This window comes from Glycine max, chromosome 12, assembly GCF_000004515.6.
Source record: "Glycine max cultivar Williams 82 chromosome 12, Glycine_max_v4.0, whole genome shotgun sequence".
Lineage (NCBI taxonomy): Eukaryota > Viridiplantae > Streptophyta > Magnoliopsida > Fabales > Fabaceae > Glycine > Glycine max.
Genome location: NC_038248.2, coordinates 6,592,643 through 6,611,737, shown reverse-complemented (window position 1 = coordinate 6,611,737; position 19,095 = coordinate 6,592,643). Strand labels below are relative to the sequence as shown.

The 19,095-nt window shown below is 36.1% G+C and overlaps 1 protein-coding gene across 1 annotated transcript; it reads right to left on the bottom strand.

The window, feature by feature from the left end:
- Positions 1–1,820: 1,820 nt before the first annotated feature.
- Positions 1,821–18,684, bottom strand: LOC100804711 (vacuolar protein sorting-associated protein 41 homolog). Its single transcript, XM_003540729.5, has 19 exons — positions 18,279–18,684; positions 17,288–17,557; positions 17,013–17,192; positions 16,568–16,828; positions 15,209–15,341; positions 14,428–14,518; positions 7,661–7,763; positions 6,992–7,095; positions 6,820–6,913; positions 6,559–6,714; positions 6,418–6,480; positions 6,209–6,274; positions 5,586–5,786; positions 3,645–3,722; positions 3,440–3,559; positions 3,251–3,331; positions 2,751–2,836; positions 2,511–2,592; positions 1,821–2,401 (listed from the first exon to the last, which is right to left on the bottom strand). Exons 1-19 carry the CDS (start codon positions 18,546–18,548, stop codon positions 1,967–1,969), a joined length of 2,874 nt encoding a protein of 957 aa, XP_003540777.1. The 5' UTR covers positions 18,549–18,684; the 3' UTR covers positions 1,821–1,966.
- Positions 18,685–19,095: the final 411 nt, after the last annotated feature.

The following is a 19,095-nucleotide window of genomic DNA, read 5'->3' as shown; positions in this document are numbered from 1 at the left end:
AATGAAGTTTCAATTTTAATTAAAATATAATTCCAAAACCACTTTAAGGAATTGTACATATTTTTTTTCAAAAATAATTGTATAATAAGTTATGTAAGAATAAATATTTGGTTTAACTATATTGTTAATTCTTAAAAATAATTCAGACCCTGTGGAAAGAAAGAAAAATAACCTGAGAGAAAAAGAAAAAGAAAAAAAAATAGAATTAAAAAAAGAGTAGTGGATAATTATTAGGAGAGAAGTAAAAAAAAAATTAAAAACTGACAAAGCGTAAAATAATCTAGTGAGATGTGTACACCAAATAGGAATATTTGGTTTATTATTAGTGTATATATATTGTAAAGAAAATGGCTTACAGTTATTGAATGCAAAAATAATAATAAAATCATTCAGACCCTGTGGGAGTAACACTTGTTAATAGAGCAGAATTATATTGACATTCGGTTCTGGTTGTTTTGTATTTTGATTGAATGATTTTAAGGAAAATTAAAGAAAATAAAAAAATGCTTTGATGAATAAATTATCAAAAAATTAATATTAATTTGATTGAATGTGGAAATCCAAATTGTCACAAGAAAGACACATAATTCTACTAGAAAGAGTGAATGATATAACTTCCCCAACATTTAATTAAGAATAAGGAGAATCAATCAAGTGACATGATTTTATCACAAATCAGGTTATGCATTAGCGGGCAAAGAGACAGTTAAATATAATAAAATATTTTAATTTAATTTATGAAAATGTATAATTTTAGAGTTCAATTTTTTACATATCATTAATATCAAATTTATTCATGATATTAGTATAAAGTTATTTCAGTTTGACAAATTTTTGCTAAGATAAATATTTTTTCTCTTAATACAATTTATTTTATACCTAAAAGCCAACAAGAATTTAAATCATGAATCACTTGTTTAAGAGACACAAGTCCTACCACTCTTATCAACTTTTATTGATAACAATATTACTATTTACGATCAATAACTACATTCCTTTCCCTCAAATTCAATGATTTAAAATTTACTAACAATATTTTAATACTTCGTAACTAGAGTTAAGTAGAAATAACGCATGTTTTCATTTGTCACGCAATAAAATGATAATTGTGAACTATCTGAAACTTGTTATTAAGCATCCTTATATTAACTAGAGGGGTTCTCAAGAATCATGATGGATCATTAGCTTGTTCATGGCTGAGGTGTGGTATGTCATATGTGGGGGTGCTGTCAGTGACTAATGGTGTCCAGTCCTACATCTGAAAGGTGTTCACCTCAAAATTAATGCTTGATCGTTCTACGTCCCATCCTCTTACCGAAAATGGTGGAGGAAGTGCAGAAAGGACTGGCTAATGGCTGGTCCAATTTTGTAATGTTGAACCGAATCAACTGCACTGCAGGAATTGTGTGGCAGACAAGAAGATATATAATATATTTGGCGAACTCAGCCTTTCTATTTGCCACTTCAAAAAATTTTAATTTATCACGATCGTCAGATTTTTGTTTAGCTTTATAAACAATTGCCAGTTTGAAATCAAATGGAGGTCTCCCCTCTCAACCATTCCTTTAGCATTATCCACCCTTGATTCTCACAATTTTTCTTATATTTTTTTGCAACTTTTTTAAAATAAAAAGGATACATGCCAAATGATACGATTTAATTTTAAAAAGGTACATACTACAAGAGAAGTGAAAAATTCTCTCAAGCAGCTAGTCGTTTTTTCATCATTTATCAGAAAGGAACCTGGCATTTCAAGTGGAAGGGATAAGGCTTGATTACTCGATTTTAAATGAGAATATGCGGAAGCCATCAAGACAACGTAAAAAAAATAGGGGCGCATATGATTATTTTGATAAAAAAAAATTGACAACAAAGGAAACCACACATGCTCGTTGTGCATGGAACTTTGAACTAAAACATTAACCATGCAAACACAACTGTGGACACATACAAAAAACACACTCAACTAGCCAGCAGTAGTACACAATATACAACGCATACGAGGACCACCAGACTTGGCTTCTTCATCATCCTCACTAGCATCTTCCTCATAACCATTGTAACCATCATACGTTTCCGCCTCTAGGGACGTGGCTTGGACCTCTTTCTGGTTACTACTAGTGTAAGACGAATCCATGAGACAAGTTGTGTGATAACCATGACAGCAAAAGAAAACAATGACCGATACATTCTGTATAGAAAATGGATCGAAACATATACAACATCTTCCACCTCCCCTAGTCTTTGACTTCAACTCCACAGTTCTCAGACTTGGAGATTTGTCAAATACCTGAGAAGCACGAGTATCACTCATTTTAACCCGCGGCTCATCTTCATTACCTAAAGAAATCCCATGCCTTGCCTCTTTGTAATACTTAATTAAAAGATTGACACAGTCCGCCTATTTCAATGACAGCAAGTCAGTGGGATATTTTGCAGTACCAAATTAATGAGATTCAAGAATTTGGCCTCCTAAGGAAGAGCCAGAGGGAAGGGGGAAGAGGAAACACCTTAATGATATCATTGCATCCATGTCTGAGCGATGTTTCAGTCCTGTAGTCGGTGATAATCTTAACCAGCCGATCCCGGAGCCTGTAGAAAAGCAGGTAGAGAAATTAGAATTGGTGAAAATAATGCTTACCCAATATATCTCTGGAACTTAAGGTCAGCTCAAATACTAATAATTTTTTCAAATGCAATCTATGATTCGATAATATTCACATTCTGTTAAATCACATTTATTTACTTACCGAGGGATTTCCAACCCATTAGGAACCTTATTTACAATGTAAAGGGGATCAAGATTTCCAACTGTGTGCTCCAATAATATGCCCACCTGTTAATTACAAGTATCAAGTTAAAAACAGCTTGAGAAAGAGCAGGTATGCAAAATAATAGAATACCGGGCCAGTTATTTCTCTCTTCTTTTTTCGGTTTCTAAAACACAGTTGTAAAAATTAGATCAATAAAAATAAATTTTAGTGTAGAAGGTTTACAACTTTTGAATACAAATAAACAAAAATATGTCCATAATTTTTTTTTCTCGCATTAGGTTATCTTTTTTATATTAAAAACTATATAATAAATACAAAAAGGAGCTAATCTTTACATGGTTAACGAGTAATAACTAATCCTACTCACTATACACAAGCTTAAATCTAACACATCATATATGTGCAGTAAAGCATTTTATTCTAACACATTGATTTCACATTCATCCGTCAAAAAAATTTATTTATTATGATTATACCATTTCAGGTTTGTGAAGGCATTGCTTGATTAATTCTTCCCAAAGTTCATCATCATGCTGCATGGTGACAAACTCTACGGCCTGCAAAAAATTATGACCGCTTCAAACTTAAAATCACCAGAGTTCTCATTCACAAGTTAGATGTTTGTTGAAACCAAAAACCAATTCAATTGAAAAAAAATAATGTACCTCCTCTATATCCCCCAATTTGTTTATAATAACAGCTAGGGCTTGTTTCGAGTTTCCCATCCTTCCTAGGATGAAGACTTGCTCCCTCAATAGGTCTCTTTTAATGCAAATTTCGTAAGCCTGAAAAACAACTATGAGAATTTGACTCACAAGCATGTTGTAAATAACTACATATAACTGTCAAAGTTTGTAATTGGTTCATCACCTTCTCAAGGGTGTAGTGTTGACTGCTACGGAGAAAAGGTAGCAGCATCTTTGGATCATAGTCCGCATAGAGTTCTACCTAAGCACATTAGACCAAAAACAAATTATATTAAGTGCCAGAAAAAATCATTTAATCTCATTTACAAGCCATTATTATTCATGTTTAGCAACAGAGGGCAGATATCATGGCAACCAGGAAAAAAACATGTGAGAAGAGTAGAGTAGTAGAGACTCAGCAATCAGCATTAATATGCTATTAGCATTAAAAGACTCAAATGCTGCAGCCGGAATACCAGAAAGAAATGCATAACAAAAGTAGGGCAAACGGGTCATTGCCTTAGAGTATTTAAAGATTGCAAGCACATATTTGCAATTGAAATAATAGCTAGCAATTACAAATTAGTAAACCTAGGTTGAATCAGAATACCCCACAATTACCTAAAGATTCTAGTTCCAGGGTACACACTCTTTGTTGCACAACAATTAGAGATGCTGATTCTGTTCAAATATATCCTTTCTTATGTAAAGAAGATAGGACAGTTTGATGTTAGAGCAGTAAAACAATGTGTCCTAAACTAAGGATTCAACCACACATGACCAAACTCAAGGCGAGAGAAAATCCACAACATCCATGATTGCATGTGAATAAATGTATAGGCACTGGATTTCTGGTAGCGCAGAGTCTTTTAGTTATGAAATTTCAGTTAGGCTTTTCAATGTCGATCAAAATTTGTCTTGATAAAAAAAATTATTGTTTTAACACTTGACATGATAATAAACATATAAAACCATTCACGTGTTTTTTCACCTAATAGCTTAAGTGGTCGCACTCGCAGATTTGATCCTTGTTACCCCCATTTTCCTAATAAACTAATACAGCAGCAAAACCTACTAAAGTCTTTTTCCACTGAGTGGATTGGTTACATGGATCAAACACCTATGTGCTTTATGATAAACCTAGCATTAACACAATCATATCGTCTCTATCGAGTCATACAGATTTGTCAAAATTTTGTGTTGATTGTCAATTGCATAACACAAACCTTTTCTTTTTTATTAGGGCTTGGGACCAGTTATGTAATAATTTTCAATTGACATACATAAAGATTCTCCTAATAAAGAAGGCAACCTAGTGCACAAGGCTCCACCAACTGTGGTCTGGGGAGGGTACATATGGAATCTTTCGTCTGCAAGCAGAGACACTGCTTTCAAAATTTGAAAACATGATCTCCAAATCACATGGCCGCAACCTTACCGTTGCACCAAAGCTCACCCTCAAAGCCTCAACATAAAATATCTCCAAATAATTTAATAAAATGTTAAACTTCAGCACAAAAAGTGTTCCATTCCATTGTCCACCCAAAGGGCTCTAGCATGAGGGGATGTGTTGGTGTGTTACAGATATATTACTATTCTTGTGTATTCACTTAATAGCTTAACCTTCAGAGAGTTATCTATTGACAAGATACTAGATAAACTTTGGAACAAATACACATTTAAAAATGTGTGATGTAACATTTGTCTCATCTAACCTGAAATATAAAGTGCCTAATGAAGCTTATATAATTTATAAAATTTGTCGATGTAGGATGAGGTCATAAACAAAAATGAAGGCTTTTATTCAAAATATTTCAAAGTGCAAGGCTGCAGAGTAATGTGCACATGATTAAATATCTATGTATTTAGCTAAGCATTGGATCTTACATTTCCTTGTAAATTGTTTCATGTAGCTTTGTCTTGGACCATAATCAATTAGACAAGAGTAGTCACTTAATGAGGTTTCTTTATTTTCTAAAAGAAAAACAAAGACAGTAATGGCTCTGAGTATCTCAAAGTGGCACACACATGGCTTTCATCAATTATAATTGTAAATACAGATTTACACCTTAGATTCAAAAGCGAAGGAAGCTTGTAAAGGTTAAATGAAAGAAATAAAACCTACCTGCATATCATGGAAGTCTTTCCCAGCATGAGGATTTACTTCAAATAATGAGTGGAGATATAAATGTAAAAAATATCTACAATCACTCTTATCATCTGCATTTAGAAGTTGATTCACAACTTCAGGTGGACTTATTAAGTCCCTATTCTGGATTAACAAAGGAACAGCGCGCTTGCAATCTAGCCTCATTAGTTGGACAACCTGAACAGGTAGAGATTAAACAAATAAGAGTCCAATGATATCATATATAAAGAAATGAAAACAGGTAGAAACAGAATTGAGCTCATATACTACTTAAAAAAGAAAATCCAACAACTTTTCTCCTCTGTAAACAAGTCAGAGAATGTTCAAATCTTAATCAACCAATTCTGCAAATCTGATATGGTACTTTGTTAATTCATCCATCTTGTATGCATTATGAAGGAGATATCAGATATGGCAAACATGGACAACCAGATCCTAATATACTACATTGAAGCTTGTAAAGAAAACTATTCAGGTGGTTAAAATAGAACGCCAACAGATATATGAAACATGAATTTGCACATCATGTAACACCGCAGAGCTATATAAAAAACACACAATTCCAAGATTAATTTAACTTCTACAAAGCATAATTATACCTTTCCACGAATAGCATCGTGTAGGTTATGTTTATCAATAAAATCAAATACTTCTGGCTTCAAAAGCTGAAAATTTCAACCAAAAAAAAAAGGAGAGTGAATTAGCAGTTAAAACAAATAGACAACAGATTCTAGTACACAGCATGCGTATGACATTTAATTGATGTTGTTGCTGCCTGCATTTAAGAAAAAATTCTTCGAACACTTACATCAGCATACAACAAGAAGGCTTTCTCAAATTGCCCATCGATTACATACAACTCTGCTAATGCCTAGCACAGAATAAGAACACGTTAATGTAAAGAGATGGTTAAAAGAATCAAAATGCAAGAATAATTAATCAGACTAACCTCCTTAAGTGAATCAGTCATGGATGAAGTATTTAGCTGAGGTTCAATGGCTGAAATTACAGGTAAAGCAGAATAAATTACAGATGGCCAGGATTTTACAGTGGACAAGAGATCCTTATGAAAAGAAGGATTTGTAGCCAATGCAACAAGAGCAACCTGTAGAACCAAAAGCAGCATAAAAGATTTTTTATCCCAAGTCAGTTCATTACAGATACTACACAAACACATAATTGTGACAGAGAAAACTTTGTTTTAGCTAACCTCGTAAGCAGTATCACGTAGTCTGGGGTTTTCTGTAGGCATGTAAGGAACTAAAACAGGGAGCTGACGAAGATGTGCAAAGTGGAAAACCCATCTGTTGAAAGCAGTCCACTGAACACCCATTTACAAATCAGAACTCATTAACAGACTAATAAATAATGGCATGCCATACCTCTCCCATGCTGAAGCTGATCCTCGAAGCAACTTGGGACACAAAGATGCTGCTTCCCTGTATTTTCTTTCCACAATCAAATGATCAAGGTACCTAGATCCCACCTGCAAAGATAGTGGGCAAATTGAAAAACTTCTCATTACTCAAATGGAAAAATTCACCTAGAAGGAAACAAATCATATATACACACACAAAATACATCTTACACAGAGTAATTTTTTGTGTAAAAAATAATTAATATTAAAGAGAAGAGAAGTACAATAAGGGAGACTGGGAGCGGTTAAGGTATCCTCAAGAGTTGAGAGTCAAGACTTGCAAATAACTAAACCAAAACAAACCTAATAAGTACCAATTACAATTCACTATATAGGAAACTACTATAAGTTTCATTTCATGTTTCTTTGAGCTTGCATCTTGAGCGTCTATATACAGTCTTATTGATAGCAAAATAAATGACAACAAATTAAAAGATTTCTTGAGAAACAAAATAGTTGAGGAGCTTTCACGTACATACAATCAACATAAAAAAGTGCCTCTATGTGCGTACATGCATACCCTCATTCCAATTATATGCTACACAAGTACCATTTATTCTGTAATTTTACACATCTAATTCCAATAAGCATAAAATCATTAGAAATTAGATTGAATTAGGATAAACTTAAATACCTCATCAAGTAGTTCACTCCGTCCCTGGCCAGATTCAACCACAGCCAAAGCTTTTTCATGCCACCCGTGCTGAAGAAGCCATGCAATATGATCTTCAGTATCCCTGATTATTAAAACACATCAATTTTTCTAAAATATCTAATGTAATTTTTTCAAATCTGTCGAAAAACTTAGAACATCAACATGACATTTTAAATGTATCAAAAAAATTCAGCAAAGTTTTTGAGAAAGCAATTTCAGACTCCAATTTTTTATTATTTAAATGATCTAGTTCCTTGTGACCACAACAGCATGCATTGAAGGGGCAATTAGGGGGAGGGGGAGTTATATTTCCAATAAAAAATGTAGAAGGATGAAGGATCTCACACATAGATGAGAGGATTGTGCATTTTTTGCAGGCACTATGAGACATCAATATATTTCTTTTTACTAAAAGGAGTAATAAAGTAAGTTCCTCAGACTACAATGTAGGAAATATTCGGTGTAACACAACCACCAATGAACTGGACAACAATGATCACCCAAATCACGTCACTGCAGTCTGCATTAGTACATTCTTCCATACCAAACAGTCAGCTGGCAATTCAAGGGCACATCATATCTTATCTTAGAAAATACAAACAAACATAAAACTATACCTTCATGCTATGTGGATATGATAAGGTTTAAGACTGTTGAGGGTTATATGTATTCTTATATCAAATTTATCCTAGAAATTATTCAAATCTGATTTGATCTTATTCTCCTTTATTTTCTCCCTATCTTTATATTTATTTCATAATCAAGGTGGTTAGGACCTCACCTAGCCCTCTCTGCCTATATAAACTCATGTAATTTTGATCAATGTAGAAAAATACAAAGACAACTTTTTTCATATGATTTCTTTTCCTTACTAAATCCCCCCTTCCCAGAAAAAAAAATGATAAATCATTTAAACTTATTGGGAAAAACTCAAGTTCCACATTGGCTAGAGATAAGGCAAAGATAGAATATATAAGTAGGGGGCAACCCTAATCCCATGAGCTAACTTTTGGAGTTGAGTTATGCTCAAACCCACATTCTAAGATGGTATCACAGAGCTTAGGTTGTGATCTACAACAAAAGTTTTCAAGTTTTTCTTCTTAGTTTCCTTTTCGATCTTTGATCTCTAAGTTGTTCTTTCTTTTTCGATCTTCAATCGCTGTTGATTGGTTCTTCAATCATGTTTTGTTTGCTCTTCGATTGCTCTGTTGTGATGTCTACTCCTATTACTGCCAGTGATGGCGGTGGTGATCCTCCGCCAAACGGCGGACTCATGCTGCCGATTCAACCTCCTTTGGTGCAAACGAACTTCAATCACTCCATTAATAAAAAGCTTGATGGAGTGAACTACCTCTTCTAGAAATTACAAGTGGAACCTGTGATTCGAGGACACAATCTGCATCACTTTATTCAGGATCTGCAGATTCTAGAGAGGTTTGCGACAATTGCAGATCGTGATGTTGGTCGTGTCACTAAAGCCTATCACGCCTAGGAGCAACAGGACCAATTGTTGCTCTCATGGTTTCAATCCACCATTTATGCTACCATGGTTCACAAATTTATCGGCTGCATCACTTCATGGTTACTTCGGGATAAGATTCATAACCATTTTCATGCTCATATGCATGCGAAGGTGAGGTAACTTCGCACAGAACTGCATCAACTTAATCTTGAAGAACGCACTATATCTGATTATCTTTCTAAAATTCAGAATTTGGTTGATTCTCTCACTGCCATTGGTGATCCTATTACTATTAAAGAACATGTTGACATTTTTTTTTTTTTGGTCTGCAAAGATAAATATATATATATTGAATAAAAAGTACCAGAGGTACTATTACAAAATAAAAGAACTATGCGTCTTTTCTCTCATACATCAATAATTGTTCTGAATCTCCAACCATTGATGAAATTCAAACTGTTCTTGGTCATGAAGCTTGTATTGATAAATTTAGGAAAAAGGTTGTAGTCTCTGTTAATGTTGCTTCAACTTCTACTGTAAGCTCTACTTCTAGCTCAACTGCACCTCAAGCTAATTTTGTGCAACAAACAATAATCAGCAACAATCTGTTGGTCAGAATAACTTCTAAACTAATCAAAATCAGTATCAAAATTTTAATGGTGGCCGTGGCAGTCGTGCTGGCCATGGCAGTTGTGGGGGTCGCTTTGTTGGTCGAGGAGGCCGTGGACGTAGCAATATTCAGAGCTACATCTGCCAAAAATTTGATCATGATGCTGCGAACTGTTGGTACAAGCCATCATCTCCCTTTGGTGTTTCATAATCCAATGTGCATGCCACAGCCACATCCTCCTGCTGCTTTTGGTGCACCCCCACAATTTACATCACCCTACATTTTTTCTCCACCAATGATGACTAGTTCATCAGCTTTTGGTGTTTCCCCTGAGATTATGCTGACACCTATGACTCAGCAAATGCAACCTTCTACACAATTTGTGCAGCAATCTACGCAGCAGCCTCTTCAAACCTTTTGGGGCAATTCTTCCCAAGCCTCAATGCCTCAGCAAATGTCATCCTCTAATCCTATGCAGCAGCAAATGCAACCTATCAATCCTATATCCTCTCATAATCCACAAGCCATGACTATTGGTTCCACTGCAGCTCAATCCAGTAATTGGTATCCTGATTCAGGAGCTTCACATCATGTGACCTCCAATGTTGAAAATATCCAGCAATGTGCTCCCTTTGAAGGTCCTGACCAAGTCATCATAGGCAATGGTCAAGGTTTGCCCATTCGTTCTATTGGTTCTTCAACTTTTATTTCTCCTACCAATAACACCACTAATCTCTTGCTCAGCAAACTTTTACATGTTCCCACTATCTCTAAAAATTTACTAAGTATCAGTCAATTTGCAAAGGATAATTCAGTTTATTTTGAATTTCATCCTAATGTTTGTTTGGTTAAATCTCAGGGCTCCAATGATATTCTTCTCAAAGGACATCTAGGGTCTGATAGATAGTACAAATTCCCTCATATGCTGCCTTCTTCAAGTGCTTTACCTTCAAGCTCATTTAGGGATGCTATTTCCCAATCTGTTTTACAGCAATCTTTTGTAAAATCTGCTTCTGTTGTAAATTCTGTTACAGCTAGCACTTGGCACTCTAGATTAGGGCATCCAAGTGCTGCCACTCAAAAGCTTGTAATGCAACTTTGTAAAATTCCATTAATGAATAAAAATGAGCTTGATTTTTGTTGTTCATGTTGTCTTGGTAAAGCACATAGCCTGCACTCTCCTTTATCTTCTACTTCTTATTCTCAGCCCCTTAAGCTAATTTTCAGTGACTTGTGGGGTCCTGCTTCCTTTGTTTCTTCCCCGGGTTATAGCTACTACTATGTCACCTTTGTAGATGCCTTTACCAGTGTTAAAGTATTATATTGTGTAGACAGCTGTATGTAGACAGCTGGTGTAGGTGTAGACAGCTGTCTCCCTCTCTTTGTACCTTATATATATATGTAATAATGTGTAATGAAAGATCAGATTGAGTGTGTGAGTATATACACACAGATTTCAAATCTCAAGTACCAGATGTACTTGGATTTTTCTACTAAGAAACAAATCTGAAACTCTAAATGTCTTCAAACAATTTAGAGTCAAGGCAGAAAAGCAATTTAGTTTTCCTGTCAAATCTGTTCAAACTGATTAGGGGGGAGAATACAGACCTTTCACTGTTTTTCTTCAACAGTTAGGAATCCTTCATAGAGTTATTTGTCCTCACACTCATCATCAAAATGGTGTTGTGGAGAGAAAGCATAGGCACATAGTGGAATTAGGTTTAACTCTATTGGCTCAAGCATCTCTTCTTTTTTCTGATTGGGATCATGCTTTTCTAACTAGTGTCTATCTCATTAATAGACTTCCTAGTTCATCTATTAAATTTGAGATTCTCTATGAAAAATTGTTTAAACTCAAACCTGACTACCAATTTCTCAGTTTTTGGTTGTGCATGTTTTCCTCTTCTAAGGCCATACAACAAAAACAAACTCCAATTCAGGTCTCAAGAATGTCTTTTTCTAGACTATTCTCCTACGTACAAAGGCTATAAATGTCTTTCCTCTGAAGGCAGAATTTACATATCAAAAGACGTGGTGGTCAATGAGTCAAGATTTCCTTATCATGCACTTTTTCCTTCATCCTCTTCATCCCATTCTTTACATCAACCAACCTTGCCTTCAGCCTCAATACCAATTGCTTCAACTTCTAGATCTTACATCCCCTCTCCCAATAACTCTCAAGTTTCCACTCCACAACCCAATACTAATCCTCACCTATTACTCATTCTCGCAACATATCTCTATCTGTCACTAGTTCTATCTCCCAGTCCATCAATTGAACATCCTGTTCAGTCTCTTTCTCCATCTCCACAGCCTTTACCTCAAAATGTCCATCCCATGCAGACCAAGTCCAAGTCTGGTATTGTTCAACACAGAATTTACCCCACCCTTCTTTTGACTCATTTGGAACCCAAATCTACTAAACAAGCCTTAGCGATACTACATGGTTGGCTGCTATGCAAACTGAGTATGATGCCTTGATTAAAAACAATACATGGAGCCTTGATAGTAATCCTATTGGTTGCAAGTGGGTGTTTCGGGTCAAAGAAAATTATGATGGTACTGTAAATAAGTACAAAGCTAGACTAGTGGCAAAAGGCTTTCATCAGCAGTTTGGTACTGATTATACAGAAACATTCTCACCAGTTATCAAGCCTATCACTGAAACTTCTTCTTACTCTTGCTGTCACTAATAACTGGCCAATACAGCAGTTGGATGTGAACAATGCCTTCCTTAATGGCATCTTAGAGGAAGAGGTCTACATGCAACAGCCTCCCGGATTTGTTACCTCAAACAAATCACTGGTCTGCAAGCTTCACAAGGCAATTTATGGTCTTAAACAAGCTCCTAGAGCTTGGTTTGATAGGTTAAAGGAACAACTTCTTAAGTTTGACTTTAAGTCCAGCAAGTGTGACCCCTCTCTCTTTGTTTATTCTATAGAATTATCAACTGTTTGCATGCTGATATATGTAGATGATATAATAATCACAGGGAACAATCCTACACTGCTAAAGAATCTTATTTCCAGGCTCAATAATGTTCTCTCTCTCAAAGATCTGGGGTGTTTGGACTATTTTCTTGGTATTGAGGTCAAAGCTCAAACTGATGGGTCTCTCATTCTCACCCAAGGAAAATATAATAGAGATCTTTTGGCAAAAGTTAATATGTCTGAAGCCAAACCTATCTCTTCACCTATGGTTACTGGCTGCAAGCTAACCAAAGTAGGTTCTTATCCTTTCACTGATCCTTCAATGTATATAGGTCAGTAGTAGGTGCTCTTCAATATGCTACTATTACTACACCTGTTTTAGAATCTTAGAATGAGAGTTTAGATCTAACTTAATCCCAAAAGCTAGTTCAAGGGGTGAGGTTGCCCTTCACTTATATACTCTATCTTGGTTTTATCTTTAGTGTGTGGATAACATGATGGGTGGCCCTTTGAATAAATCTTGGGTATGCTTTGATACCATCTTAGAATCTTAGAATGTGAGTTTAAGCTTAACTCAACCCCAAAAGCTAGATGAAGGGGTGAGGATTGTTCTTCACTTACATACTCTATCTTGGCTTTATCTTTAGCCGATGTGAGACTTGGGTTTTTCCCAATAACCTGAGATAAGTTTCTCTGTTAACAAGGTTTGTCAGTTTATGAGTCATCCTCTTGAGGGGCTCATTGGGTTGCAGTCAAACTGATTCTCAGATATCTCAAAGGAACTCTCTCTTGGGGCTTACATCTCATACCAGCTTCTGCTCCTTTCTCCATTACAGCCTTTTGTGATCCAGACTAGGCATCTGATCCTAATGATAGAAGATCAACATCAGGTGCTTGTGTTTTCTTTGGACCAAATCTGATCTCTTGGTGGTCTAAGAAGCAATCGGTGGTGGCTCGTTCTAGTACTGAAGCAGAATATAGAAATCTTGCCTTGGTGACTGCTGAAGTGTCCTGGCTTCAATCTCTCCTTTCTGAACTTGCAGTCAAGCACACTATGCCTGTTATTCACAGTGATAACATGAGCACTGCTTCTCTTGCTTGTAATCCTGTTCTTCATGCTAGGACTAAACACGTGGAACTTGTTCTTTGTCGGGGAAAAAATGCTCAGCAAGCTGCTGCAAGTGGTTTATGTTCCAGCTATCAACCAATATGTTGATTTCTTACCAAGGCTCTGTCTCCTACCAACTTTGAGTTGTATAGAACCAAGCTCACAGTCTGTGATTCCTCAACTTCGGCTAAGAATTACCCACCATGAGCTTGCGGGGGAGTATTAGAGTATCTTACTCCTCTAGGTCTTTTTCTTAATGTTTTCTGTTAGATGCCAACCTTACACTATCAGTGAGCTGTCAGTTAGTTACAGTTACTAACTAACTACTAACTAACTATAGTTAGTTAGTAACTGTTAGGTTAGTTTACCGTTAGTCTCTCTATATAACAAAGATGACACAACTCTTTGTAACTGCCTAATGATTTCTGATCAATAAGAAAATGCTCTCAGTTTCTCAATAAAACCACAGATACCATCTTTTAATGCATAATAAGCAAAAGGAAACATCACACATTAAATATTTGTTAAAAACATGTTTTATCAACAACCCCCTCAAAATACTTAAAGGGCCATAAATCATACATAATGCATCCAAAAAATTAGAACAGTACAATAGATAAAGAAATTGAAATCAACCTTGGTTTGGCAATAACTACATCCTTCAGAGATACAATATAGTAAAGTGGTTCATCACCTGCAGCCCACTGACCCCCAGCATAACTGCTACCTACATTTGAATGAAACCAATATTATGAAGGACCATTCCATACATAAAAAATACATGTCAAGAAATAATATATTACTAAGGTGTATATTAGAAAGGAGCTCAGAGGACCCAGGTCTCTCACAGAGGGAATGGGAATGGTTGATTTAAAAGATTCAGGAGACATAATCAAGGGAAATTAAGATCCTGAGGAGGCAATGGTAAATGTAATAGATTTCCACTGAGGCAATCAAGGGGAATTCAGGAGGGGGAATGATCTGTATGGATATAAAAAAGAAAAGAGATGAGAAAATGGAGGGGTGAGGAAAAAAGTGAAGAATACGGGAGAGTGCAGAATCTCCTAAATACTATAAAAAAACTTCGTACCCCATTGCCCAGAGACTCTTCGCTATGCGAAGGTATGGGGGAGGGATATTGTACGCAACCTTACCCTTGCATATGCAAAGAGGCTGTTTCCGGATTCGAACCCATGACCAACAAGTCACCAAGGCACAACTTTACCGCTGCACCAGGGCTCGCCCTCAATCTCCTAAATACTATGTGTCACCAATTTTATGTTTCAATTCTTTGTCTCCTACTGTAAATCTAAATCCCCACCATGCAGGTATTTATATCACACTGATCAAATACAGCATATTCAACATAGCTGAATATGCTTCAAAACATCATAAACAACACAAACCATATGTTAACCTGAGAAGGGAGCATGAGCAAGAGAATAGTCCTTCGCCCTGTAATGCTCAAACCCATGTACTGGAAGAGCATCTGTAGAAAGCTCATCATTATTCCATGTTACTATTCTTACTTCTGGTCTTTGTGCATTGCCCTGTTCAAAATTATTTTACTCACATTCAGAACAAGTCAAATTTCTGAATTTTACGAGAAGGACTAAATATGTACTACCTCGCCTCTCTTTCCCTTTATAATACACAAGATACATTTTAATTTTGGCAAATACAATATGAATTTCATTGGTTGCATACTTCAAATTTTTTTGCTGCCATATCTAAATGCAATTGACATCATGCAGCTAGAGTTAATTATTCTCTAGACTCCCAACAAGGAATAATACCCTCGAAAAAATCATAATGGTATATAACTTGAATGAGACATAAAGATCATGCTTGGTATAGCATTTTTCAGGTAATCTTTTTTTTCTTTCTTTTTCCAAAAGCTCTCTCCGGGAGCTGGTGAAAAAATGATTGTTTCTCCAAAATAAATTGAACTAAACCAAACATGCAATAAATAATGTGCATGCAACATGCCTGTGAGTAATATATATGAAAATGTCTAATTTGAGGGTAGCATAATGCTAATCTGGTACTGTTGGTTATATAACATTGTGAAGCATCTAAATAATCCAAAATGATCTAATTCATTTTTTGATCCTTCACAAAAATGTAATACTCCCTCTGGTCCTTTATATAAAAAACGAATAACTAATTCATCCAGACCAATAAAAGTAGGCAAGTTAATTTATTTTAATTAATAATATCATAAATTTAAATTTTATTCCAAAAATACCCATAGAGTTAAATGATTTCAATAGAGGTCATATTTAATGACATTGCACGTATCAAGGGATAATTTTTTTTCCACAAATGAGTGTGGCTTATATTGTTAATAGTCTAATAAATGCATCCACTTATATGGAAAATGAGTGGGCATTTCATAAATAGATTTTATAATAAATTAAGGGTATAAAAGAGAATTAACAATTAATACACTTGAATATAGGTCCATGTTTGTTATAATTAAGACCAAAAGAATTGGCTCATTTGTTTCTTATATAAAGGACTGGAGGGAGCAATAAATAAATAAAATATCTAACATGTCTAAGTATTATGGATCAGGAACTCAGGAAGTGACTACTTCAAATTAAGATGCTTGGAGGAATTTCCCTTTACTAAAGTAAAAGACAGAAGAGTGAACCAAGAAAACAAGTTGTAGCATATAAAGGAAGGGGGAAAAGGGGGGAATTTACACTATAATAGGAGGTCAGCATGAAAAATTAAAGAATTTCATTTCATCATATGCAAGGAATATAAATACCTGCCGTAAAGGAGCGGTGCTACTAAAATCCTTATCTCCATCTTCTTCTCCAGGAATATATGCTAGAACAACCAAAGCATCACCAAAGGGAGCAAGTCCTGAAATGAAATAGCTGGTTTGGAAAGATGCCACAATATCCACCTGGGTCATACCAGTCAAAGGAACTTGCCTGAATGACCCATTGGCTGCTTTTTGGTGATTTGTCCTAATTGAAGCAATTTTGACAGATTTTCCCCAGCCAATAACTAAGAGGCTGTCATCCTACAAGTGATGGAAAGAGATTAAGCTCCACAGTTTAATCAAGAGATATACAGAATAAATGAAATAATGCTCTTGCCACTGTTAAAGTTCTAAAGCTATAGAACAAGCCTTCAATTACAGCAGTGGACACTGCATGATAGAATGGCATAAGTCAACAGCATGCCTGCATTGATATTTGACTAACCTGCCAAACCAGGTGAGGAAGCAAAAGCTCAGGGCGTGGGCTCCCCCGTGGTTTTTCAATAAATGTAATACGCTGGTCATTGGCAGTATCATAAACCTTCACTCCTGCATCATTAACCCAAGCAACAAGACTTGCTCTCCATTTCACAGCATGTATTGAACCTTCACCAGAGTGCAAAACCTTTTGGGGAGGGTAGGGCGGGGTAATTTTATCGTTAACAAACAAAAGATACTGTTGAGAACATATGTGATAAGTAATAAAACATTCTTACAAACCTGATCACGGTATCCTAACCATTTCTTTGAATTTAAATATAAATGACCAGCCAAACCACCAGCAACAAATCTCCTAGACATTTTCCTTGCATAATCTGGATCCAACGCAACTGCCTTCATCGGCCGATGGTACTCAAACTTCAATTTCTCATCAGTGAAAAGACTGTTTATCACAACTGATCCATCATCAGAACAGCTTCCAATATATTCACCTTCTGTGTCAAAGCTAAGGTCATTGACAACAGAAGCATGTGCAGAGAATTCCTTAACCTATAACAAGGTAACTCAATTAGAAATAGATTCCTATAAACAACACAAGCACACAAGCAATTGACCATCACACAACAGCAGCTACACAAAATTTCAAAGCGCAGTGTCAACATAAACCAAATACATTCATAACCCCTAGCATACATATTTGAAGAGACTATCAAAGAACGAATTTCACGAATTATTTTGTTCTGTACAATTGATCGAGCCAGCTCCAATTTGAGTAATAACAGTTCAAACTCACAGAAACTGCGAGATTCTAAATCACACAACAGCAGCTACGTGAAATCTCAAATAGCACAGTGTCAACATAAACCAAATTATATCCATAATCCCTAGCATATATTTGAAGAGAATATCAACAAAAACAAGTTCTCAATCAGACGGATTATTAAGTTCTGTAAATTTGATCAAACCAGCTCCAGCTAGAGTAGTAACAGCTCAAAATTCACAGAAATTTGTGAGATTCTCAATCACTCAACAGCAACTGCACAAAATCTCAGAGCGCACAGTGTCAACATAAACCAAAAGATATCCACAATCCCTAGCATACATCTGAGGAGAACATCAACAAACACAAGTTCTCAATCACACGAATCATTCCGTTCCGTAAATTCAATATAACCAGCTCCAATTCGAGCAAAAACAGCTCAAATTCACAGTAATCGCGAGACTCTCCGCGACAAATTACGCAACAAACAGATGACACACGTCGACTGACCTGATTCCCGAGAAAATCGAGGATGTGAACGGTGCCGCCGTGAGTGCCGAGAGCGATCATGCGCTCCGCGACGGCGATACACGACGCCGCGTCACTCGCAAGCAGCGAAGGGATGCTACCTCCCATTCTCTGGTACTTGAGCCTCGGTTCCTCTTCGTCTTCTTCATCTTCCACCACTTCTTCGTCTTCCTCTTCTTCTTCTTCCTCTTCGTCTTCCTCTTCTCTCTCGTCGTCTCCTTCAACGCCGTTCTCTGACGGGAACGGAACCATTCTGATGGTTATCGCGTGATGCCTCGTCTCGAGGAGAATGCAAAGGGAAAGTGAGAAGTGAGAATTTAGATCTGTTTGGTTGCTCTGGGAAAATCTTTTTTTTTTAATTACTATTATTTTTTATTTTTTTTCCTTTCTTTGCTTCTCGTCTCATTTTAAAACAAATTTCGCGTTACAAAATTTCTGAAGAAAAAAGGAAAGGTTCAAACGGTCCCTCGATAAAGTAAAATAATGGGGTAGACGACAAAAACAACGAGGTGTTTTGTGCTGATTCAGTTAAGAGTGTGGTTGCACTTGGATCCTCTGCAGCCAATTTTCCATCCTAGCCATCAAGCTGCAACATTACAGCCCTTTGATTAATAATTACACATAAATCTGACGGTGCAGAGAGAACCTTGCTGGAAAGTATCCAAGCTCGTCACCTTTGATCAATAATGATCTGAGGCCCATGGTGTCGATTATTGACAGATAACCCAAAGTAGACGCATGGGTTATCGTCAAAGGTCCGAGTTTGTCAACTGTCAGTGACACAAAATCGATCAATTTT

Excerpts from the sequence above, each read along its gene's own strand:
- LOC100804711 (XM_003540729.5), bottom strand. The coding sequence starts at position 18,548 with ATGGTTCCGTTCCCGTCAGAGAACGGCGTTGAAGGAGACGACGAGAGA. Across the intron at positions 17,558-18,278 it reads TCGATTTTCTCGGGAATCAG|GTTAAGGAATTCTCTGCACA; the intron begins GTCAGTCGACGT and ends ACCTTGTTATAG. Across the intron at positions 3,723-5,585 it reads AAGACTTCCATGATATGCAG|GTAGAACTCTATGCGGACTA; the intron begins GTAGGTTTTATT and ends TAATGTGCTTAG.